Source organism: Aotus nancymaae, unplaced genomic scaffold (genome assembly GCF_030222135.1).
Source record: "Aotus nancymaae isolate 86718 unplaced genomic scaffold, 86718_ANA_hifiasm-v0.15.2.pri h1tg000053l, whole genome shotgun sequence".
Taxonomy (NCBI): domain Eukaryota; kingdom Metazoa; phylum Chordata; class Mammalia; order Primates; family Aotidae; genus Aotus; species Aotus nancymaae.
In genome coordinates, this window is record NW_026988467.1 from 5,162,851 (window position 1) to 5,188,805 (window position 25,955).

At 45.1% G+C, this 25,955-nt stretch overlaps 1 protein-coding gene across 2 annotated transcripts; it reads left to right on the top strand.

The window, feature by feature from the left end:
- Positions 1 to 2,993: 2,993 nt before the first annotated feature.
- On the top strand, positions 2,994 to 24,631 carry PARK7 (Parkinsonism associated deglycase). 2 transcript variants are annotated; one of them, XM_012473662.2, is made up of 7 exons: positions 2,994 to 3,075; positions 4,077 to 4,184; positions 6,303 to 6,404; positions 10,305 to 10,364; positions 11,764 to 11,833; positions 16,942 to 17,028; positions 24,249 to 24,631. In XM_012473662.2, exons 2-7 carry the CDS (start codon positions 4,095 to 4,097, stop codon positions 24,407 to 24,409), a joined length of 570 nt encoding a protein of 189 aa, XP_012329085.1. In that variant the 5' UTR covers positions 2,994 to 3,075; positions 4,077 to 4,094; the 3' UTR covers positions 24,410 to 24,631. The 2 variants fall into 2 exon arrangements, with proteins under 2 accessions (XP_012329085.1, XP_021525558.1); XM_021669883.2 differs by lacking the exon at positions 10,305 to 10,364.
- The last annotated feature ends 1,324 nt before the right edge of the window (positions 24,632 to 25,955 follow it).

The window sequence follows — 25,955 nt, forward strand, 5'->3', positions numbered from 1 at the left end:
CTCAAAATAAATAAATAAACAAACTACTAGAAGAAAACACTGGGGGGCCAGGCATGGTGGTTCATGCCTGTAAGCCTAGCACTTTGGGAGGCCAAGGCGGGTGGATCACCTGAGGTCAGGAGTTCAAGACCAGCCTAGCCAATATGGTGAATCCCTGTCTCTACTAAAGTACAACAATTAGCCAGGCATGATGGTGGGTGCCTGTAACCCCAGCTACTTGGGTGGCTGAGACGGGAGAATCGCTTGAACCCAGGAGACAGTGGTTGCAGTGAGCCAAGATCACATCACTACACTCCAGCCTGGGCGGCTGAGTGTCACTCTGTCTCAAAAAAAAAAAGAAAGAAAGAAAAAGAAAAAAGAGAAAGAAAACACTGGGGAAACGTTCCAGGGTATTGATCTGGGCAAAGACCTCAAAGCACAGACAACAAAAGCAAAAACAGACAAATGGGATTACATCAAACTAAAAACTGTATGCACAGGAAAAAAAAACCAAAGCAGGGCCAGGTGCGGTGGCTCAGGCCTGTAATCCCGGCACTTTGGGAGGCTGAGGCGAGTGAATCATGAGGTCAGGAATTCAAGACAAGCCTGGCCAAGATGGTGAAACCCCATCTCTACTAAAAACACAGAATAGCCGGGCATGGTGGTGTGTGCCTGTAATCTCAGCTACTCAGGAGGCTGAGGCAGGGAATTGCTTGAAGCCAGGAGGCGGAGGTTGCAGTGAGCCGAGATTGTGTCACTGCATTCCAGCCTGGGTGACAGAGCGAGACTCTTGTCTCAAAAAAAAAAAAAAAAAAAAGAATGAAACAAGCAAAGAGACAACACACAGAATGGGAGAAAATTATTTGCAATTTATTCATTTGATGAGGGACTAATGACTGGAATTTATTAGGAACTCAATAGCAAGAAAACAATCCAATTTAAAAGTGGGCAAAAGAAGCCGGGTGCGGTGGCTCACGCCTGTAATCCCAGCACTTTGGAAGGCTGAGGTAGACGGATCAACTGAGGTCGGGAGTTCAAAACCAACCTGACAAACACGGTGAACCCCCCCATCTTTTTTTTTTTTTTTTTTTTGAGACGGAGTTTTGCTGTTGTTACCCAGGCTGGAGTGCAATGGTGTGATCTCGGCTCACTGCAACCTCCGCCTCCTGGGTTCAAGCAATTCTGCTGCCTCAGCCTCCCGAGTAGCTGGGGTTACAGGCACGCGCCACCATGCCCAGCTAATTTTTTAAATATTTTTAGTAGAGACGGGGTTTCACCTTGTTGACCAGGATGGTCTCGATCTCTTGACCTCGTGATCCACCTGCCTCGGCCTCCCAAAGTGCTGGGATTACAGGCGTGAGCCACCGCGCCCGGCCCTCACCCCCAATCTCTTAAAAAAAAAAAAGTGAGCAAAAGATCTGAATGGACATTTCTGAAAAGAAGAGATACAAATGGCCAAGAGATGTGAAAAGAGGCTCAATATCACGAATCAGAGAAATGCAAATAAAGACAGTAAGTTATCATCTCACCCCAGTTAAAATGCCTTTTATCGAAAAGGGAGTAACATGCTGACATTGACGTGGAGAAAGAAGGAACCTCATACATTGTTGGCAAGCATGTAAATGAGTGCAGCCACTATGGAAAACTGTATGGAATCCTCAAAAGATGAAAAACAGAACTACCATATGTTCCAGCACTCCCACTACTGGGTATATATCAAAAAGAAAGGAAGGGCTAGGAGCAATAGCTCATGCCTGTAATCCCAGCACTTTGGGAGGCCGAAGCAGGCAGATCCCTTGAGGTCAGGAGTTCAAGGCAGGCTGGCCAACACGGTAAAACCCTGTCTCTACTAAAAATACAAAAATTAGCCAGGTGTGGTGGCACACGCCTGTAGTCTCAGCTACTCGGGAGGCTGAGGCATGAGAATTGTTTGAACCCACAGGCGGAGGTTGCAGTGAGCCCTGATGGTGCCACTGCACTCTAGCCTGGGTGACAGAGCAAAATAGAGTCTATTAAAAAACAAAACAAAACAAACAAACAAAAACAGAATGGACATCAGTACATCAAAGAGATATCTGCACTCCCATGCTTATTGTAGCACTGTTCACAACAGCCAAAATACGGAATCAACCGAAGTGTTCATCAACGGATGAATGGATAAAGAAAATGTAAATGTACACAATGGATTACTATTCAGCCATAAAAAATAATAAAATCCTATTTGCAACAACATTGATGGAACTGGAGATCATTATGTTAAGTGAAACAAACCAGGCAAAGAAAGACAAGTATCGGCCAGGCTCGGTGGCTCACGCCTGTAATCCCAGCACTTTGGGAGGCCAAGGCTGGTGGATCACCTGAGGTCAGGAGTTCGAGACCAACCTGGCCATCATGGCGAAACCCCATCTCTACTAAAAATACAATAACTAACCAGGCGTACTAGCGCACGCCTGTAATCCCAGCTACTCGGGAGGCTAAGGAAGAATCTCTGGAACCCGGAGGTGGAGGTTGCAGTGAGCTAAGATCGCGCCACTGCACAAGGAAAAACGATGCTGAAAAAACAATGCTGAGGAAAAAAACACACACCCCTGAGACATCCGGGTGTGAATAAATGCGCAAGAGTCGCCCGAGATCGGGAGACCAGGCGTGGGGAAAGGCCCAGGGAGGCCTGGACAAGAGTCCTAACAGGCCAGGGGAGAAACGGGAAGGCCCTCCAGGAAAGAGGAACAACGCAGAGGGAATAGACGTAAATGGAGCGCGAACAAAGGAAGCTCTCTGCCAGCAACTTCTGTGCCTCGGCCGCTCCAGAGACCCGCTCCTCACCCGCGGTGGCCGCGGAGACTGTTAAGCACTGCGGACGCCGGGGCAGGCCAGACTGTGCCATTCGCGGAGGGTTCCATCCGGGTGCCAGCCGCCTCACTCAGGCCCGTTCATCTAGAAACGCCCCGGCGCCACCCCCGCCTCGGTCCGAAGTAGGCTCGGCCGGACGTGACGCAGCGTGACTCCAAGGCGCGCGAGTCTGCGCAATGCGCGGCTGAGGGAGGCCGGGCGGCGCGCGTGCGTGTTGGAGCGCATACACCTTCATCCCGGTGTAGGGTGAGTGGTACCCGACGGGCCGGGGCGCCGCGTCCGCAGGAAGAAGCGCGGGGTGTAGGTCAGGGCCAGCGGGGGCGCGGCGCGTGTGTGGGCCGTGGCGCTTGGCGGCGTAGGGGCGCTGGACGGTGTCCTGCTGGGTCAGCCCTGGCGCGGGGCCTGGGTCTGAGCCGCCCTCGCCTCCGGCCTCTCAGTCGGGTCCTGTCGCTAGCATTGGACTTGACTGACCGCCAGCGTGGTGCCTAACCTCTCGCCCGGCATGGAACTGGCTAACCCTGTTTGTTGAAACCGTTTTATGAAACTCGTTTTGTTTTGCGTGGACAGTAAATCTCTAGGTAACCTTAAATAGGCTAAAAAAAAAAAAAAAAATTGAGAACCTCGTTGAGCTGCTGTCGTTTACAGTGAGAACTTTGTGCACGGAGAGGCAGAATGGAGTTGGGTTGACTTCAGTGACGGGGATTTCCATCTCTCTCAGTCATAAAAAAATGTATTCAGACATTTAACACCGTTGACCCCCACACACAATTTTTTAGTACAGTTGTTGGAACTAAGAAAACAAAAATCCCCTCCAAAAAATTACAGGTTAATTGCGAAAGGCCATATTTAAATTTTTGCCCATGAAATTCAGTTTAATCATTTCTCTGAACTGATATTTCAAAAAAGACTGTCTCCCCGCATTGTGTGAAATGAGAGACCCATGTACTTGTATTTTAGAAAAGCCCATTTGCAATATATTATTAAAGTTGGATTTAAGAGAACATGGTAGAAGAAAACTCTAAGCAATACTACACCTTGGAACACCCTCACTGTGTTTTCTTCTCAAAACGATTAAAGCTTCTATGCAAATCAATCTTAACCTAAACTGCTGCTTTTATATTCAGTTGTCTATCAGAACCATTTCCCTGGGAACTACTTAATTCTGCTTGAAAATGTTCCTAAACTTTAAATTTTGGGGTATTCCAGGGTTGCTGTGAAAGTTTTTTGAAACTTTTTTTTTTTTTAAGCCTTGAAAACATATAAAAATGGCTTCCAAAAGAGCTCTGGTCATCCTGGCTAAAGGAGCGGAGGAAATGGAGACCGTCATCCCTGTAGATGTCATGAGGCGAGCTGGGGTAAGTCCCACACCGATTTCTAGCCATCCCTGTTAAATATTTTTGGATTTTTAAATCATTTTGAATAAAATAATATTCAAAGTGCTTTGTGAAATATTTTAAATATACACACAATTTCAGAGATTACATAAGAATAAATACTTGTTGATCCACTGCCCACATTTAACACTTGTTAATGTCTTGCCGTATTTCCTTCAGACCCATTTGTTTTTTGTTTTGAGCTCGGTCGTCCAGGCTGGAGTGCAGTGGCATGATCTTGGCTCATTTCAGCCTCTGCCTCCTCGGCTCAAACCATCTTCCCACCTCAGCCTCCCAAGTAGCTGGGACTACAGGTGCATGCCACCACACGTGGCTGATACTTGTATGTTTTCTAGAGACAGGGTTTCACCATGTTGCTCAGGCTGCTCTCCAACTCCTGAGCTCAAGTTATCCACCTGTCTCAGGCCTCCCAAAGTGTTAGGACTACATACGTGAGCCAGCCCACTGTCCTCAGACCCGTTTCTTTCTTTTTTTTTTTTGAGATGGTGTCTCACTCTGTCGTCCAGGCTACAGCGCAGTGGCATGATCTCTACTCATTGCAACCTCTACCTCCCAGGTTCGAGAGATTCTCCTGCCTCTGCTACCCGAGTAGCTGAGATTACGGGTGTCCACCACAACGCCCAGCTAATTTTTGTATTTTTAGTACAGATGGGGTTTCACCATGTTGGCCAGGTTGGTCTCAAACGCCTGGCCTCAAGTGACCCACCCGCCTCAGCCTTTCACAGTGCTGGGATTACAGGTGTGAGCCACCATGCCCGGCCCCTCAGACTCATTTCTTAAAGAGCAGATGCTCCAAATAAATATATTTGAAGACTCCTTTGTAAATTTCTCCAATCCTATGCCCCTTCCTCCTCCCTTAAAGATAACCGTTATCCTCGCACTATTGTGTATCCATGCATGTCTTTAAGGTAGCAGTTGACTATGGTTCTCATTCTGAGTTTTTATATATTATCTCTCTATATCTAACAATAGTGAGCACTGAAGTAGAACTCACTCTGTGCCAGGCATCATTCTAAGTGCTTGTAAATCTTACAACAACCCTATGAGTTAGATATTGCCATCCTCATTTTATGATTGAAGAAACTGAGGCACAGAGATGCTAAAATACCCACGTCACATAGTAAGTAAAAAAGCCAGAACTCAGACCCAGGCAGTTTGGCCCCAGAGTCTGTTAACCCTATACTCCTCTGGTTCTCACAAATGAAGATGCATGTCAGTTCAGTTTATTCATTTAAAATTGCTGCTTGGTGTTGCACTCAATGCCACAATCTACCCGTTCCTCTAATTACAGCATTACAGTTCTGTAATAAGTGTTCTTGTGTAGGTTTCCTTGTGCAGATGTGTGGAAGTTTTTCCAGGTTATATATCTAAAAGTAGAATTACTAGGTCAAAGGACGGCCCCTAGGCAGCATGACTAGGTTTTGCCAAGTTGCTCTCCAGTGTCCCAGTTTGGAGTCCCACCAGCAGTGTAGGAAAATTCCCACTTTCCCAGTGCCGGCTCTTTAAAATTTTTTGAAAGATAAAGTAGTATTTCAATGTTTTGACTTGCATTTCTATCTTACAAAAATACCATGAGGTTTAAATGGCAACAGTAAACTTGCAAGATAAGTTATTAATAGGATAATCATATAACTGGTCACCCAAACCAGAACACTTGTGGGAGAAAGGGTGTTCCAGTCACCCAGGGTACAGGGCAGCAGCTATAAAGAGGGTCTATCCCAGGCAAACCAGGGCAGACCTAGTTATTAAATATATTTAGCCAACGTATTAGCTTAAATTTGGTATAGTTTTGGTGCAATATTTCCTGCCATGTTACTTTCAAATACAGGGCAGCTGTGTAAATGTTACTCTAGCCAGGTGTGATGGCTCATGTCTGTAATCCCAGCTACTTGGGAGGCTAAAGCAGGAGGATCATTTGAGCCCAGGAGCTGGAGGCTGCGGTGAGCTATGATTATGTCACTGCCCTCTAGCCCAGGTGACAGGGTGAGGCCCCATCTCTATTTTTTTTTTTTTTTTTAAGACAGTGTTACTCTTTATGTTTCAGTGTTCTTAAATATCATGATAATATATTTCTCGTAGATAAAGGTCACCGTTGCAGGTCTGACTGGAAAAGACCCAGTACAGTGTAGCCGTGATGTCATGATTTGTCCTGATGCCAGTCTTGAAGATGCAAAAAAAGAGGTTTGTAATCCATACATGGAATTATTCCTTCATATGACTTGTTTCTTGAAATGTTTTTTGACTGTATCTAAGACTATTGTTAGCACAGACTCATTTTAGAAAATTATTTTGCTTGAATGTCTGCCCCCAACAAATTAAGAGGGTGAGGACTTTGTTTTTCTATTCTGTATCCATAGAATGTGGCAATTGCTTGATACTGAATGTGCTAAGTGGGTGGCTGGGTGGATGTGTGGCCAGATGGGTGGGTTGATGCTTAGCTGGATGGCTGCATTGTCTTCCCATCAGTATTCTTCTGGCTTATACAGGCGTCCTTGCCTCCTATTGAACATTTTTACCTGATGTAAATCAACTGCCACATTTCCTGTTTGTTTGGGTTTTTTTTTTCTATTTCAGAGGCAGGGTCCTGCTCTGTCCCCTAGGCTGGGGTCCAGTGGTACAGTCACAGCTCACTGCAGCCTCAACCTCCCAGGTTCAGACAGTCCTCCCACCTCAATCCCCCAAGTAGGTGGGACTACGGGCATGTGCCATGCCTAGCCATTATTCTTTTTTCTGAGGCTATGCTTAGAGTTCTACTTTAGTTGTGTTCCTTTTTCAATATCTTTAGAATTATGGTTCTCACCTTTAAGGACGATGGACACTTTTGGAAGCTAGCATCCCTTTCCTCAAAACATGATCCCCAACAGGTGCTTTTGCACACTGTCGTGGGCTCAGGGTGACAGGAGTGTGGACTGTGTCCTCTGGGAGCAGAGTCATGGTGGGAAAGGAGGTAGAGTTGGCTCGCGAATGGCTGGTTGTGCACTGCTGAGGAACCTAGAGTGTGGTTCTGTGTGCTGAGCTGTCCTCAGATACATAGGAAAAAGTTAAATCCTTTCTAATAAGTTCAGATTTTTCATTACTGGTTTGTAGAAAATCAGACTGTTGGTATTTATATATAATTTGTTGAAATAAATTAAAAATGACAAGCAGGCTGGCTGCAGTGGCTTACCCTTGTATTCCCAGCACTTTGGGAGGCTGAGGCGGGCAGATGACCTGAGGTCAGGAGTTCGACAGCAGCCTGACCAACATGTAGAAACCCTGTCTCTACTAAAAATACAAAATTAGCCGGGCGTGGTGGTGGGTGCCTGTAATCCCAGCTACTTGGAAGGTTGAGGGAGGATAATCGCTTGAACCCAGGAGGCGGAGGTTGCGGTGAGCCGAGATCATGCCACTGCACAAGAGCGAAATTCCATCTCAAAAAAAAAAAGATGACAAGCAGAAGTAAATATTCCAGGCCAAGTGCAGTGGCTCACCTGTGATCCCAGCACTTTAGGAGGCCAAAGTGGGAGGATCACTTGGGGCCAGGAGTTTGAGACCAGCCTGGGCAACATTTTAAAAGCCAGGCATGGTGGTGCATGCCTGTAGTTCTAGCTACTCAAGAGACTGAGCCAAGAGGATCACTTGAGCCCAGACGACTGAGCGCAGGAATTTGAGACTGCAGTGAACTATTGCACTTCAGTGTGCCGTTGCACTTTAGCCTGGGTGACAGCAAGACCCTGTCTCAAAAATAATAATAATTTTTTTTCATCTCTGTTTGTTTTTGTCATGTGGTGTCTGGGTATTTTAAAACAGTGGTTACCTTTATTTTCAATCGATAGATAGTAAGTGTATATATTCATGGGATACATGATGTTTCCATACATATGTATAGTGATCAGATCAGAGTGACTAGCACATCCATCATCTCAAACATTTATCATTTCTTTGTGCTGGGAATGTTCAGTTTTCTTCTGCTACTTGAAACTATATATGATTGTTAACTATAGTCATCCTACAGGGGCATAGAACACCAAAACTTATTCCTCTTATCTAGCTATAATTTTGTATCTTTTAACAAATCTCTCCCTATCCCCACTTTCTTCTGTCCTCCCCAGCCTCTAATATCCTCTGTCCTACTTTTTACTTCTATGTGGTCAATTTTTTTTAACTTTCACATATGAGTGAGAACATGCAGTGTTTAATTTGCTCTTCCTGGCTTCTTTCACTTAATATAATGTCCTCTAGTTCCATTCTTATAGCCACAAATGACAAGATTTCTTTCCTTTTTATGGCTGAATAGTATTCCATTGTGTATAAATGCCACATTTTCTTTATGCATTCATCTGTTGTTGAGGCTTGGTTGATTTAATATCTTGGCTAGTGTGACTATTGCTGCAGTGAACAAGGGCGTGCCGGTGTCTCTTCAGTAGGCCGATCTCCTTTCCATTGGATACATGCTTGGTAGTGGGATTGCTGGACCATGTGGTAGTTCTATTTACTGTAGTTTTTTGAGGAAGTGGTTACCTTTTGCATGCTTTTATTTTTCAGTGCAGATTCTAAAAGGAGTCAAACAAATTCTATACTTTACACATTTTATTTTGAGTTTTGAGCTTTGCTTGGTTTTCCATCAACAGTAGGATGTTTATGGTCTTAAAAGTGATTCTGAGCCAGCCACAGTGGTTTACCCCTGAAATCCCAGCACTTTGGGAGGCTGAGGTGGTAGGATTACTTGAGCCCAGGAGTTTCAAGACTAGCCTGGCGACATAGCAAGACCCTGTCTCTACAAAAATAAAAAAAAATGAGCTGACTGTGGTGGTGCATGCCTGCAGCCCTAGCTACTGGGGAGGCAAAAGTAGGAGAGTTGAAGGCTGGAGTGAGCTGTATTGCACCACTGCACTCTAGCCTGGGTGACAGTGAGGCCCTGTCTCTAAAAAATTTTTAAAGTATAGGTTGCACTAAATACATAATACATTCTTATCTTGTAATTTGTTTAATGACTAGATTTTTTTAAACCTCTTTTTAACATCCTACTTTAAGAAGTATTGTTTTAACAATACTTTAGGATGTTAAAATTCCACCCTAAAGTACAATACAAAATTTCCATTTTCTAATTTCAGGAAGTTTTAAATTAATTAGATTTCTAGGAATTTTTTTGGGGGGGATACTAAAATTCTCCCCCATTACATTTTTTAAAGTTAAAATGTAACTTTTTAAGTAAAAGGCAGAAAAACAATTTTTTTAACTTCATAAAGTTAAAAAAATTGTTTTTCTGCCTTTTACTTAAAATTTGTTTTTCTATTAATTTTTATTTTTCTTTTTTAAGATAGAGTCTGGCTCTGTCACCCAGGCTAGAGTTCAGTGGCGCAGCCTCAGCTCACTGCAGCCTCCTTCTAGATTCAAGCGATTCTCCTGCCTCATCCCCCTCAAGTAGATGGGTCTAACAGGCATGCACCACCAGGTCCGGCTAATTTTTGTATTTTTAGTAGAGACAGGGTTTTGCCATGTTGGCCAGGCTGGTCTTGAACTCCTGAGCTCAGGTAATCTGCCCGCCTTGGCCTACCAAACTGCTGGGATTACAGACATGAGCCACCATGCCCAGCCTGTTTTTCTATTAATTTTTTAAAGTTGCTTCATTCTTGTTGAAGAATAATTCAAACAATATGGACATATACAAAGTTGAAATGTTAAGTGTCCTATTCTCATTCTCCCTCTGCCCCATCCCACACTACTCCCATTAGCAACTAGAGTATCTTCCTTTGTGACTACCTGTATACACAATATACGGGGTCGGGGTGCTTGTGATGATTATACACATACACGCATACATCTACACACAAACATATATCCCTGTCTTTTATAGGGGGGAGATTATACTACCCCTGCTACTCTGCAGCGTGGACATCCTTTAATGTCACTGTATAGAGGTTTGAAACAACATTCCATCATACGGATACACGTTAATTTATTTAACTGTTCCATTGGCAGATATTTAGGCTATCTCCTATATTTCCCACATTTTAAATAGGAAGGTATTATTGGACTGTCACTTTAATGCTCATTTGAAATGAAATATTTTCATTTTCTTTATGTTTTAAACTGTTACAGGGACCATATGATGTGGTGGTTCTACCAGGAGGTAATCTGGGTGCACAGAATTTATCTGAGGTAAAATTCTATTCAATTATAACTTAATAGCATCTGCTTATGTTCTGTTGATTTTGTTATTATTCAGATAATTCAGGGAGCAGTCTGTGAATAAAATAGAAACAACTAAAATTAACAAAATGGTGTTGTAGCATTAACTCAAAACTTTTTTTTTTTTTGAGACAGAGTCTTGCTCTGTCACCCATGCTGGAGTGTAGTGGCACAATCTCAGCTCACTGCAACCTCCGCCTCCTAAGTTCAAGCAGTTCTCCTGCCTCAGCCTTCACAGTAGCTGGGATTACAGGTGTGCACCACCACGCCCTACTAATTTTTGTATTTTTATTATAGGCAGGGTTTCACCATGTCGGCCAGGCTGGTCTTAACTCCTGACCTTGTGATCCACCTACCTCGGCCTCCCAAAGTGCTGGAATTATAGGTGTGAGCCACTGCACCCAGTCTCAAAAAAACATTCTTAATATTTTCTTTGGAGGTCAGGCGCAGTGGCTCATGGCTGTAAACCCAGTGCTTTTGGAGGCTGAGGCAGGAGGATTGCTTGAGGCCCAGAGTTTGAGACCAGCCTGAGTAACACATCGAGACCCCATCTCTCCAAAAAAAAATTTCTTTTAATTAGCTGGGCATGGTGGTGCACACCTGTAGTCCCAGGCACTCGGGAGGCTATGGTGGGAGGATGGCTTGAACCCAGAAGTTTGAGGCTGCAGTGAGCTGTGATTGCACCACTGCATTCTAGCCTGGGCAGCAGAGCAAGAACCTGTCTCATCCACAAAAAAAAAAAAAAAAAGTTGCCGTGGAAGTAAGCTGAATTGGTGGAACAGTTACGAACAGATTTCAGTGAATATAGTCCAAAGTAAGATTATTTTATTTTTTTCCACCAGCAAAAGAATGATCAGATTTTGTGTTTTGGGAAGGGCAAATTGTCTACTCTACTCAACAGTCTGAACTGGGGGAGGTTGTGGGGCTAGAGCTACCAGCAGGAATGACAAGTGCCATCAGCAGAGACTGCTGTTCCTCATTTTAAGTCATATGGGAGGAGTCAGAGGCCAGGGTGAGGGGCACACCAGCAGGCAGAGTTGGGGCTGCTAGAAGTGGGTTGAGTCAGATGCAAGAGATTGCTTCCTGCTAGAGTCTTTCTTTCTGCCATCTGAAAATACCCAAAACACCACATTCACTCTCTTCTATTTCTTTCTCCCTGGAGTACAGAATGGCAGGGGTCAAATTGCTTTTTTTTTCTGATCTTTAAATGTGGAGGAATGTGTTTCTCTTCGAAGAAATGCCTTGCTTAGGCTTAAGAATATAGACACACTTTGATTATCTTTATAACAGTGATTTAGAAATATTGTTGGAAAATAGGTCAGAGAGCTTGTGGTTTAATGTGATGTATTTTTGGTTTTCTTTTCACCAGTCTGCTGCTGTGAAGGAGATACTGAAGGAACAGGAAAACCGGAAGGGCCTGATAGCCGCCATCTGTGCAGGTGACGTGCAGGGGCAGTCTGTGTTGCAATATTGTTGGTGGGTGGGGTAGCCTTTCATTTGATGGTTTGACTCCAAATAGCTCTTCCTCTTCATAAAGCATGCGGGGCATCTGTGTTGGTGTATTTAGTTTGGGTGGCATCAAGTTGGTGTCATTTCAGAAATGAGAACAATTGTTCCGTTTTCTGCCTCTCCATGCCTTTGGTCTACATTCTCTGAAACTTAGTGTTTTCCGTGTTTGGTTGACCTCGGAGGAAAACAAGGCCCTCTGGAATTCAGTAAACAGCTTGTTACAGCAAATCTCTGTGCCAGAAAGTCTTTGTGCCAGCACATAGTCAGCAAGAATCCGTCAGACATCAACACAACAGCTCTGCCCTGTGCTTGCCCTGGAGATTCAGAAGCCCCACGGTACTTTCTGCTGGCTTCCTGGGAGCTTCTGATTCTCTCAGTATGTAGTAATATTGGGCACTGTATTATCTGCCACATAATTTAGAATAAGAACGTTTGGTGCTTCACAGATGTCCTCTCATCATTGTACCTCAGTAATATTTTATTTTCTCATAACCATTTTAAAATCCATTCTTGTTGCTTTCATATCAGATGATGTTCTCCCATCTTGATTTTTTCCCATGCTGTAATTTCTGCCAGCACCTTTCTTGTTGTAGATCTTCATTAAATATTTGTCAGAAGACTGAATGAATAAACAAATGAATGAAAGGATGGTTTGGTAAACATCAACATCAAAACATGTTGCTATTTTGTTCAATACAGTAGGCTTTTTAAGAGCAGTTACAGGCCAGAGGTCTCAGGGACTTGATACATTCGATCATTGGTTCTCAAAGTTCTTTTGGAGCGCTTGCAAGGTCAAAGTAGATACTACCGAGGGGCCAGGTGTGGTGGCTTATGCCTGTAATCCAAGCACTTTGGGAGGCCACGGCAGGAGGATCTCATGAAAGCCAGGAATTTGAGACCAGCCTTGGCAACATAGCCAGACCCCATCTCAACAAACAAAAAAAATTAGCCAAGTACAGTGCTGCGTGCCTGTAGTCCCAGCTACTCAGGAGGCTGAGGTGGGAGGATCACTTGAGGGCAGGATTTAGAGGCTTCAGTGAGCTATGATTACACTCCAGCCTGTGTAACAGAGTGAGACCATGTCTTTCAAACAAAGTGTTACTTGCCTTTTTCCTTCTCATTCTTTCAGGAGTGACATCAGAGTAGGATGCCATCATTTGAGCATCTATTCTCATGTTTTAAGTTTCCCAGTTTAGCTGGGTACCGTGGCTCACACCTGTAATCCCAGCACTTTGGGAGGCTGAAGCGGGCGGATCACGAGGTCAGGGGTTTGAGACCAGCCTGACCAAGATGATGAAACCCCGTCTCTACTTAAAAATACAAAAAATAGTTGGGCGTGGTGGCGTGCACCTAATAATCCCAGCTACTTGAGAGGCTGAGGCAGGAGAATTGCTTGAACCCGGGAGGTGGAGGTTGCGGTGAGCCGAGATTGTGCCATTGCACTCCAGCCTGGGTGACAGAGTGAGACTCCATCTCAAAAAAAAAAAAAAATTCCCAGTTTTATTGGGTTGGTGCAAAAGTAATTGCGGTTTTTGCCATAAAAATAATTGGCTGGGCGTGGTGGCGCATGCCTGTAATCTCAGCACTTTGGGAAGCCGAAGTGGACGGATTATTTGAGGTTAAGAGTTTGAAACCAGCCTGGCCAACATGGTGAGACCCCGTCTCTACTAAAAATACAAAAGTTAAGGGCATGGTGGTGCACACCTGTAATCCCAGCTTCTCAGGGGGCTGAGGCAGGAGAATCTATTGAACCCGGGAGGCAGAGGTTGCAGTGAGCTGAGATGGCGTCACTGCCCTCCAGCCTGAGTGACAGAGCAAGACTGTCTCAAAAAAAAAAAAAAAAAAAAGTAACTTTTAATATGGCAGATGTTCATAGAGATAACCCACGTAAAAGCTAAAGGGATCCTAAGACCTAAATGTTTGAGAACTGTGGCATTAGAAGGTGGGAAGGACCACAGAGGTGACCACCCTGGCAGGTCTTGTACTTGGTCTTACAAGAGTCACCACTAGCCTTTTGACCTGCCCTGAGGCTCAGGAAATTATCTCTGCGAAAGGGCACTGTAGTCCCTGCAGCCCAAGCAGCTGCACCCCTCTGGAGAGAAAGTCACAAATCCCTTGAGTTTGGTTTTCTTGGCCCTTCTGCTGTGAAGCAAGCCTCAGTCCTAGATGCTTTGACCAAAGGAAGAAAGTAAGAGTTTGGGCTGAATTTGTTTCCTTATGATTCTGCTGAAAGAAAAGACTACATGTCAGTTTGTTCTGTGCCATAAAAGTAGTGAGATGATCAGCTGCGGCTGGGCATGGTGGCTCACACCTGTAATCCCAGCACTTTGGGTGGCCGAGGTGGGAGGATCACCTGAGGTTGGGAGTTTGAGACCAGCCTGACCAACATGGTGAAACCACATCTCTACTAAAAATACAAAATTAGCCGGGCGTGGTGGCACATGCCTGTAATCCCAGCTACTCAGGAGGCTGAGGCAGGAGAATTGCCTGAACCCAGGAGGCGGAGGTTGCGGTGAGCTGAGATCGCGCCATTGCACTCCAGCCTGGGTAACGAGCGAAACTCCGTCTCAAAAAAAAAAAAAAAAAAAAAAATCAACCTAGTGTGTTGGTGCACACCTGTAGTCCCAGCTACTCAGGAGACAGGTTACAGTGAGCTGTGATGATCACACCACTGCATGTCAGCCCAAGTGACAGAGCAAGACTGTCTCTTAAAAAAAATTAAAAATAGAAAAATAACACTCTAGCACTGTGTTTATACTATTGGATATCCTGCACCACTGTTCTGGGCACTACACAAATATAGGAAAAAGTGTGATAATGAGCTGAGCTGGTTGGGATGAAGGTGATGGGAATGGAACAGAGGACTGATGGAAGAGATTTGGATCTTTTAAATTGACAAACGGAAAAATAAGATTATTCTTCTGAAGTGTTGAAGTTAGGAACTGGAAACGTTTTGAATGCAAAGAATATTATTAATCTAGCCCTTAATGTTGAGTGAATGAGGAAGGCAAGTTGGAAGGGAGTCTGTGTTGAGAAGAAAATTAACTGAGATTTACTTTGAGTTGGGGAGTGGAAGGAAGTGTGGAGTTGGAGGAGTGGACGGTTTTCAGCTGAGATGCCCAGGTCTACCAATAAGGTCTTGGCCACCTTGGAGGAGCTGGGGAGTTGGCAGAGGTGGTCATTTTGTAAGTCACCACAGGGTGGTGCTGTTGGCTGCAGAAGGGGATGTGGTCAGCTGCATCCTCCACTTCCACGGATCATAGAGCAGTGTTTTCATCCATCAAAATCCCAGGTCCTATGAGTGTGAAACGTCTCTTCTCTGATATTCCAAATAGAATTCTGAAGCCCCAGAAAGCAGGAATTATGAGCTTACCATGATGAGCAAGAAAGAAATCAGTAAACTCCTGCATTCAACTGTAATGTAAATTGTTGTAGCAGTGATTTTACCACCTCGAAGGGAGCAGCCTAAAAATTCTCACTCACCAGTCCTCACTGTACAATCATCTGTTAAAGTTTACGTTAAAATACAAGATGATGTAGGAATTTCTTCTTAAACTCTTACCAAATAAAAAAGGCAATTTATGAATTCATTCAGATAAAAACTGAGTGAAATTATTCAATTCTTACAGATTTTTAAAATTTGCTACTATACATAGCTGTCTTGTGTGCAGAAAGTAATGTGGAAAAGAAACATTTGAGGCTTTTGGTTTAAGAGCTAAAAATCAGGACTTGGTCTGAAACTGACACCTGATATTAGGCAGAAAGCTTATGTAACTAGGTAATATTTGTGTGATCTTCCTGTTTGTAACAGCTACGGTCTGAGTAGCCTGCAGGTATGTTATGTAACTCCTTCCTTGGAGTCTTGTTGAAAAACGAAAGGTCAGTAAGACCAAGACCGCTCAGGTTTGCTGACACCAAAAGTGTACAGACTGTGCCGTAGGATCTTAGCCGCCCACAGCACCCTGAGCGTTTCCAAGGGCAGGGTGCTGTTCTGAAACATATTCTTCTGGGTGTCATGTGAGGCCTTAGGAAGAATTTTAAATGTGTGGCTTAGACAAAAAGGCAGAATAAACACTTTGCAAAAAGCTTTAAGATGAAGTAACAACTAAAGGAATAAAATATCTTTGTTTTTAATCCTTATTTGAGGACCATTACATATGCAATATGCTGTGACTTTCCCTGAAGTTGGCCATTTTTTAGTGAATACATTTGAATAAAAATCTTCGGTTAGGGCCTGCCCATTTTGAAAGACTTCATTAACTGACACTTCCGTGTGGTTCTTTGCATAAGTAGCTTTCATAAAGTGATGCTAGTGCCTTTATAGCTCACACTTCAGGCACTTCACAGGGTATCGCCTTCAGAGGCAGTGTGCTTTCATTTTAATCCTGCCACCTGCTGTGTTTGGATGGATAGGTGGATGAATGAGTGCTAATTTCCCATTTTCAAGTAGAAAATAAAATTATAAAAGAGCAATAAAATCCAAAAACTCAGAGTACTACTTGACTTTAGCATGTAACTAAATCTTTCATTTTGCTGAGAGTGAGGTAAGAAGTTGAGCCTGCCCCTCAGTGATCTCCCCCTCCTTTGGATTGCTGGTATATTTGGTCCCTGTTCTGGCGGTGGGGGAGAGGAGAGAAATGAGCACATTTTGTTTATCTGTGTATGCTCTGCTGGTATCAAGGTAAATCTTCTTGAGTGGTTATTGAAGTATTTGGAGTTTCTGTGCTTTTGCCAGATGTGCTCAGCAGTTTGTTTTTTATAAACACACCTTATCTCTCATACTAAGAAGTGTTTCATTTCAGAATCACAGCTGGATGTTTGGTAAGAGCCTCTTGATTTTTAAGTCTACTTTGCTGTTGAGAAGGGGTCTGTGTTGCCCAGGCTGATCTTGAAGTCCTGGGCTCAAGCAGTTTTTCTTCCTCGGTCTCCCCAAGTGCTGGGATTACAGGCGTGAGCCACCATGCCAGGCACTGTTGCAATTTTTTAAGCATGAGGTTTTTCTATATCTGCACTTAGATCTTTTTATTTTTGTTTTTAGGTCCTACTGCTCTGTTGGCTCATGAAATAGGTTTTGGAAGTAAAGTTACAACACATCCGCTTGCTAAAGACAAAATGATGAATGGAGGTAAGTATATACTTGTATTTTTTTTTTTTTTGAGACATAGTCTCGCTCTGTTGCCCAGGCTGGAGTGCAGTGGCGTGATCTTAGCTCACTGCAACCTTCGCCTCCTGGGTTCAAGCAATTCTCCTGCCTCAGCCTCCTGAGTAGCTTGGATTACAGGTGCATGCCACCATGCTTAGCTAATTTTTGTATTTTTAATAGAGGTGTGGTTTCTCCCTGTTGGTCAGGCTGGTCTCAAACTCCCGACCTTGTGATCTGCCCGCCTTGGCCTCCCAAAGGGCTGGGATTACAGGCGTGAGCCACCGTGCCCAGCCTATATGCTTGTATTTTAATGTACAAAGAAAAAACCTGTCATTTAATGTTGTTTTTCAACTAGAATCTAATTCATAGAGATTCTCTGTGGGCCAAGGTGTGGTGGGAGATGCCACTCAACTGTGGGCTGGAGGGGCAGTGTTTGCCAGCCTCTGTGTGTACAATGGGCGGGGCGTGTGGCCAGCACCAATGGCCATTTAGATTCTGGATCATTGCAGGTGAAGATATTATTGAAATCAGGTTTAACTAGCATTTTGGTTAAATACTTAGCCAGCTGCCTGAGAGCGAACTTTCAATCTCCACAGCAGTTTCAGAGTATGCCCTTTGACCCCCAGTTCAAAGTCAAATGGACATTGCTCTGAGAACCAGTAGCAGGCATACTTCCTTGCTGGTGTGTTTCTTTTTAAATATCAGCTAGACATTTAGCTTTTACTAATTTATTTTTATAAAAGTAACTTCTGTTGATGATAAAAAATGCAAATATTAGAGAAGGGATGTGAAGTAAAAACAAATGTTTCTCCTTTGTCTTCCCACCCCTCTCTACTTCTCACAGGTAACTTCTGCTAAAAGTTTCTTGTAGACTGGGCACAGTGGTTACCACCTGTAATCCCAATACTTTGGGAGGCTGAGGCGGGTGGATGGTTTGAGCCCAGGAGTTTGAGACCAGTCTGGGCAACATGGTGAAACTCCATCTCTTCTAAAAATACAAAAACATTAGCCAGTTGTGATGAAGCACACTGGTAGTTGCGGCTGCTTGGGAGGCTGAGATACGATGGTCACTTAAGCCCGGGAGGTCAAAGTTGTGATGAGCTGTGATCTCGCCACTGCACTCTGGCCTGGGGGACAGAGCAAGACCCTATCTCAAAAAAAAAAAAGTTTTTTGTATAACTGTAGAATTTTATCTGCACATACTCATTATCCTTTTTAACTAAAATGAGATCTAAATGTATTGTTCTGCAGCTTGCATTTTAACTTAGTGTCATATCTTATGTTATCTTTTAACAGCACATGTAGATTTAGATTTGCTTCATCCTGTTAAGTGCAGCTGCTAGTCCAGGGTTGGAATGTGCCATGCTGTATGTAACCTTCTCCTGGGGGTGGGCACAGAGGTGGTTTTGCCCTTGTAAATCATGCCATAATGAACATCCTTGAATGCCATCGTGAGCCTAACCGAGCTCCCTTTTAAAAGTGATGCACTTTTCATTACCGAGAAGCAACTGGGTTGGGAGACCCCCACCCAGGCGGTGCTAAAGGTATTTGAGAGGCAGACACCCAGACAGCACAACAGAGTGGATCTGTCCTGGGGACCAACAGCCTGAGAGCCTGTGGGGCTGACGACTCTCCAGGCTGAAGGCCCTGAGCAGAGAGGTTCATCCACGCATTTATTTGCTCTTTGACAGATGATTCTTATTAATACACAGGTGTTCTATATATACACATAACTCAGGAATACCAGGTAGGCAGCTGTTACCCGCCTACCACTAATCACAAACCAAAAGTAACTTCCACAAGGGAGCCATGGGGGCAGGGTAAACTGAATGTTTCTCAGCAATTCATTATACTGCATGTTTTTTAATTACTAAACTTTGTCTTTTTAGAGCAGTTTTAGGTTCAGAGCGAAATTCCCATCTTCTTCACCCACTCCTCGCCCCCACCCTCGCCCCTGGCCATGCATAGCCTCCCCTACTGTCAGCACCCTGCACCAGAATCTGCACGGACACTGACACATCATCATCCAGAGGCCGCAGTTTACATCAGGGTTCTCTCTTGGTGTTGTACATTCTACATACACTTACATTTGATTGAGAGCAGTGTTTTTCTGAAAATCCATTGGTTGGTTTATTTATTTATTTATTTATTTATTTGAGACAGAGGCTCGCTCTGTCACCCAGGATGGAGAGCAGTGGTGTGATCTCAGTTCACTGTAACCTCCACCTCTTGGGATCAGGCAGTTCTCTCACCTCAGCCTCCCAGGTAGCTGGAAGAATGGGCAGGAGCCACCACACTTGACTAGTCTTTCAAATTTTTTGTAGAAACAGGGTTTAACTGTATTGCACAGGCTGGTCTTGAACTCCTGGCCTCAAGTGATCCTTCTGGCTTGGCCTCTCAAAATACTAGGATTACAGATGTGAGCCAGTGTGCCCCGCTCTTCGTTTTATTTTAGTTGCTTAGAAAGATACTATGTTTTCATTAAAACTATCTGCATGAGAATTGGTACTTTTTAACAAGGCTCTGGTTTCTGGGCATTTTAAATGTAGGAGTTTAAGCTGATAGAGGGATTTTAGAGAATTGGAAAGAAATGTAAAGAGCAGAACTGGGTTCCCTTTGTGATCCGTTCAGAGGGAAGACTCAGCAGAACAGGTTCCTGCATTACCTGAAGGTATGCCTATTGCATCTGTTTTCCTTTAGTGCCTCAAAAACATTGAGGTTAGTCAGGCATAGAAAAATATCAGATTGTTGATGCTCAAACACTCGGAGTTTACAAAAAGCACATTCCCCTATGTTATTTTGGTGGAGCCTCCTGGTCTCCAGTGCCTAACAAGGTGAGTGGTATCATTCTGGCTTCACAAACAAGGAGACTGCGGCCAGAGCCCAAGCCCAGCCCTCTGCCTTGCATCCAGTTTTGCCTTCCTGCCCCTCCCCTGCTCTGTGGTAGCTAAGCTCCCATCCACATTTAAGTTACTAGGCATTGGATTTAGTCAGTAACCCCTGTTGTAAGAAATGGATACTTGAAATGTCTACCCCTTCAGGACACTTTGAGAGGTAGAGCTGCAGTCGTCACTTGAGGGTCTGCTCTGGGTGAGGCCCTTTTCCTCATCGTGAACTTGAAAGATCAATATGACAGTTTCTCCTGAGATAAGCAATCCCATCTGAAGGGGATAGTCTTTTTTTTTTTTTTTTTTTGGTAGATTCAGGGTCTCCCTATGTTGCCCAGGCTGTACTTAAACTCCTGGGTTCACATGATCCTCCAAAATGCCTTGGTCTCCCAAAATGCTGGAATTACAGGTGTGTGCCACCAGCCCCAGCCCCCATAGTCTTTTAATTCCTCAGATTTTAAAATAAGTTGTAACTGTAGTGTCTGGTTTTCTTTCTCATTTGTCCACTGTTTTATGGCATCCGCATGCCTGGTCCCACACCTGAGCAGTGAAGAGCAAGGTCTCTGGAGCCTGGCATCATGGGGTGGCCCCCAGCTTCTCCACTCACGGTGGGAAGGTTCCTTAGTCTCTCTCGGCATGTTTCCTCATCCATTGCCTGAGGATAAACCTGCTTCAGGATTGTTGGTGAAAAGGCTGCCCCCACCCAGCCTCTGTAATGCCACTGCATACCACCACTGCTTAGTACTGTTTGCTGGGTTGGTGTCATTCTCATTTTACCAAAAAGTGAGGCTCAGAGAGGTCAGCCAGCCACTAAATGGCAGACCTGGGATTTGAAACCAGAGCTCTGCTCAGGGGTCGACTGACTGCTCCCCAAAGGCCAGGTGGTAAATACTGCAGGCTTTCCGGGACTTCAGCTCTCTGGCAGCTACTCAACTGTTGCAGCTCCACAATAGCTACAGACAGTACTAAACAGGCAGGGTGGCTTTGTGCCAGTGAAGCTGCATTTGCAAAACAGGCAGCATCCTGGCCTCGGCCCTCAGGCTTATAGTTGCTGAGCTGACCTGTGTTCCGTTGCCTTTTTTTTTTTTTTTTTTTTTGAGATGGAGTCTCGCTCTGTCGCCCAGGCCGGAGTGCAATGGCACGATCTCACTTCACTGCACCCTCTGCCTCCCAGATTCAAGTGATTCTCCTGCCTCAGCCTCCCAAGTAGCTGGGATTACAGGCGCTCACCACCACGCCTAGCTAATTTTTATATTTTTAGTAGAGACGGGATTTCACCATGTTGATCAGGCTGGTCTCAAACTCCTGACCTCAGGTGATCCACCCACCTCGGCCTCCCAAAGTGCTGGGATTACAAGCGTGAGCCACAGCGCCCAGGCTCTCATTGCTTTTTCTCTGAAGAGACTTTAAGACTTGGAGTTTGGTTTAAAACAAACAAACAAAAAAATCAATGCCCTCTGCTGGTTGGAATGGGAGGTGTAAAATCTGAATTCACTGTAGGGTCACAATTCCAGCCTCAAGTTTGCACCGCGCCTTCCTGGTGATGGGGGGGTGCATGTTCTGTCTTTGCCACTAGGTGGAAGCAGTTGGCAACCATAAACCTTTTCCTTTGCCAGGTTAAAAGACTGAAAAGAACCATAGAACCTTTAAGCATATGTAGCCAGTTTAAGCCCTGTTTGCACTGTTTTAGCTACAAAGATACTGTCAAGTGAACCATTTACAGTTCTGCTTCATGTTGTCCCACTCTCAGCCATGCGTCTCACAGTCGCTCTGGAAGACCTAGCCCAGCTGGTTTCTAGGTTAGCATTTGGAATGGTCTTGGCCTGGTTTAACCATCAGTAAATGAGGCCAGATTATGAAAACCTTTTTCTCTCAAACTAGGGATCCTCTTTTTCTCTACAATAGTTAAATTGAAAATTTTTGATGTACTCTATTCATTTCTTTTGGTGGGTGACCTGATTTTAAAAATTTTTTAGATTAGTCAAGCAGAGTAGTGAGAAGGGGAGAAAGAGTAGAACAGGGAGTAACTGAACGATCAATTGAGACAACTCACCACCTTCTCCCAGCCGGGAGTAACTGACTGTGAGCGATCAATTGAGATAACTCACCCCCTTTCACCAGCCGGTGGCTTGTTTTTTTTAGTGACGTAATGACATAAAATTCCTGTAGTCATTGTTAATCTCCTTGGAAAAGAGATGAATATTGCGTGGTTTCAGAAGCTCATTAGTATAGCAGAAGCACTCTGTTTCTGTTTGAAGGGAGGTTTTTGGATGAATTTTTCTGCGTGTTCATTGAACAAATGTTTCCTAAACTCTTCCTTAGTGCCTGACACTGGGAACAGAAAAAGGAAGAAGAGGAAGCTGTGCCCTCGGGGTGTTCTCAGGCACAGTGGTGAGCTCTGGTGGCCAGAGCCACCCGCCTGCCTGTGTAGCTGGTGCATCAGGATAGAGCAGGAGTTCACGGAGGAGCTTTGTCACTTCCCCCTCCCTAAATCTGTTCTGTGTCCCACGTCACTGAGTGGTTCGGCATCACCCAGTCACCTGGGACAGATAGCTGTGAGTCATCCTTGAAGCCTCCTCACCTAGTCCTTCATTGCAAACCTTCATTTCCTCTGGATCACTGTCACCAGCCTAGTGCAGGCACCACCAGCTCCCACCCAGACAGCAGGTTCCTTTCCTTCTCCCTTCTGGTCCCAGCCCAGTCTCTGTGCGAAGGCCAGACTGAAGAGGGCTCCATGCTCTGTGACATGGAGTTCAGTGTGACCTTCAGGTGCTGGAGAGTTGGCAAGGGCTTTCCATGGGGAACTGGCTATGCCCCACTTTGCACTCTGGAGAGTTAGCTTTTGGGTGCTGGGATGGGTTGAAGGGGTGCACAGCTGGAAGGGAGAGCTATAATCATGCAGAGATTCTTCCCCTTTAAAACAAGGGAAAGGTACAGAAAGGAGATCAAGTTGAGAATGGTGCTTGGTGGCCCTGACCTCACACTTCAGGGGCACCTCCTTTATGCCATGGATATCGTTGGCCAGACAGACTGATGAAGGCCCAGCCCCTTTAAAGAGTAAACCATAAACAAGGAAATGAAATGTTTATAGATTGTGATAGGTTGTGCCAATGCTGGGAGGGCAGTAAATAGGATGCAGTGATAGGGTCAACAGAGGAACCTAATTTGGGGGGATAGGGGTGATCACAGATACCCTCTCTGAGGGGTTTTTGTTGATGCCCAAACCTAAACCGAAGGGGCAAGGCACTGGGAAGAGCTGGTCTCTGGGTGGAGGGAGCAGCCCTTGAGTTCTTCCTGGAGCAGGAGAGAACCTGTTGTATTCAGTAAGGGAAACTCCAGGTGGGAGAGTGATAGGGGCGGGTGTGGGGAGGGAGGTTAGGCCCTGTGTGCAGTGGGAGAGACTGGTGACTACCTGCTGTGGAGGGGCAGAGCTCAGGGCATTCATGCTTAAGAATCCCAGTTTTCGGCCGGGTGCGGTGGCTCACGCCTGTAATCCCAGCACTTTGGGAGGCCGAGGCGGGTGGATCACGAAGTCAAGAGATCAAGATCATCCTGGTCAACAAGGTGAAACCCCATCTCTACTAAAAATACAAAAATTAGCTGGGCATGGTGGCGCACGCCTGTAGTCCCAGCTACTTGGGAGGCTGAGGCAGGAGAATTGCTTGAACCCAGGAGGTGGAGGTTGCGGTGAGCCGAGATCGCGCCATTGCACTCCAGCCTGGGTAACAATCGAAACTCCATCTCAAAAAAAAAAAAAAGAATCCCAGTTTTCATATTATATTTGCCAAGAAATAGCCAACTGGCGGGCATGGTGGTGTGGGGATGCAGAAGGAAAGTAGTCTTTGAGAATGAATGTTGTTTCTACCTGCCCACGCACGTGCATATCTGCCTCCATTATGCTGTGCTGTGGTTGTTTTTGAGGCATCAGGGTGTGTGTGCCACCACATGTTGATCCTGGTGGCTTCTGCCTTCAGCGTTGCTGTACCCCCCTCACCCTTCCCCAGCACTTCTGAATTGACACTTGAGCTTTGTTGTAAAATAGTGATGTAACTGTCATTCACTGGCACTCCTGACACTTAAAGTTTAGCAGCTGCGTTTAACTTACACATATTTCATTCTGACTGGTCTCTCTCAGCCTTTGCTCTACACAGTTTTAAAAATACTTTTGTGGAGGGCTTCTAAGAGCTTGGAGTGCTGAGTAGATGTTTTTGAATGGCTGGTTACATGCTGTAATAGTGAATTGAATTGGTAAGTAATCCTCTTTCTTGTCACATAGCCCATTAGGATGTCACCTTTTCTGTTTCTGCTTTGCAGGTCATTACACCTACTCTGAGAATCGGGTGGAAAAGGACGGCCTGATTCTTACAAGCCGTGGGCCTGGGACCAGCTTCGAGTTCGCGCTTGCAATTGTTGAAGCCCTGAACGGCAAGGAGATGGCGGCTCAAGTGAAGGCTCCACTTGTTCTTAAAGACTAGAGCAGCAAAATGTGACAATCACCTAGAGAAACAGGCCTTAGGAATCTATTCTCACTGTGTTCGCTCTGAACAAAACAATGGTAGGTTAATGTGTTCCTAAGCTGCCCTCATTACTGCTTTTGTGAAGTAATAACTACACAGAGATCTTCCAACCTACAAATTGTGTCTATACATTTCTAAGCCTTGTTTGCAGAATAAATAGGGCATTTAGCAAACTACTGATCGTTCCTTGTTTTGTCTCTCATGTCTTTTGTGAATTCCTTATTACCTTGTTTGCAACTCTTAACGGTCCAGCGAGGAGGAAAAGCATACAAGCAGAATTTTAAGAGGCTTGTGATTTTCTCTGCTTATTAGCTGGGTGTTTTTAATGTGCTAGTAAAAAATACCAATGAGGGCTAGGTGTGGTGGCTCATGCCTGTAATCACAGCACTTTGGGAAGCCCAGCCAGGAGGATTGCTTGAGGCCAGGAGTTCAAGACCAGCCTGGGCAATATAGCAAGACTCCATCTCTACAAAAAAATGCAAAAATTAGCCCGGCATGGTGGCATGCACCTGTAGTCCCAGCTACTCAGGAGCCTGAGGTGGGAGGATCGCTTGAGCCCAGGCCCTCAAGGCTGCAGTGAGCTATGATCACACCACTGCACTCCAGCCTGGGTGATATAGCAAGACCCTGTCTCCAAAAAATAAAAAAAGATTGGCTGTACTGGTGAATTTTTTTACACTAGTTCCTTTTTCCATTATGGAAAGAGTCTGTGGATAAAAACTTTTCAAGGTTGGCCCAACATCTCTTTTCCCTTCCCTAGGTCATAGCACCCAGCATTCCTTGTGAACCACTCAGTTCCTCCTGGGTGGGCACATGACCCAGCCCCAGCCAATCAGAACCTTGTTTACCACTGGCCATGTGACCCAGGTGAGCTCAGTCAGTCCACAAGACTCCACTGGAGTGTCTCATAGCTGCTGTGCTCTCTCTCTCTGCTGGAGTGGCCAAGGGGATACTCCGGCAACCCGAAGCATTGGCAGCCATCTCTCACTGGCAGCGAAAGGCCTGCCTGGGGGTGGCCCTCAGGGTGTAGGTGGCTGACCCTGGTCCAGAAGGCCAGGCAGATGTTAACTTTTACAAGTGCAAACACATGTAATTGTCTATTTTATAAGCGCTTTGACAGATGATAAAGAATACTAAGGGAGAGACGATTTACATGGTGGAGGTGGGTGGGGTGGGGCTTCTGAGGAAGTGACGTCTGAGGCAGGAATTAAGAGCAGTGCTTAGGTTTTCATTCCTTCCCTAGCTCTGTGCTCAGTTAGTACCTACTGTGTGCCAGGCGCTGTTCCTGGTGCTGGGAATACACCAGGGAGAAACAGCCTTTGTCCTTGGGGAGCTTATGCCGTGGGCACAGGGGAGAGATGAAAGCAAATACTAAAATACCCACATGCTATGAAGAAAATGAAGGGGGTAAGGAGGCAGTGACGGGGGAGTTGCATGATGGGCAGCGAAGGCCTCTCTGAAAAGAAATCTCGGGGAATCTGAGGACATTCGGGTGTGAAAGATA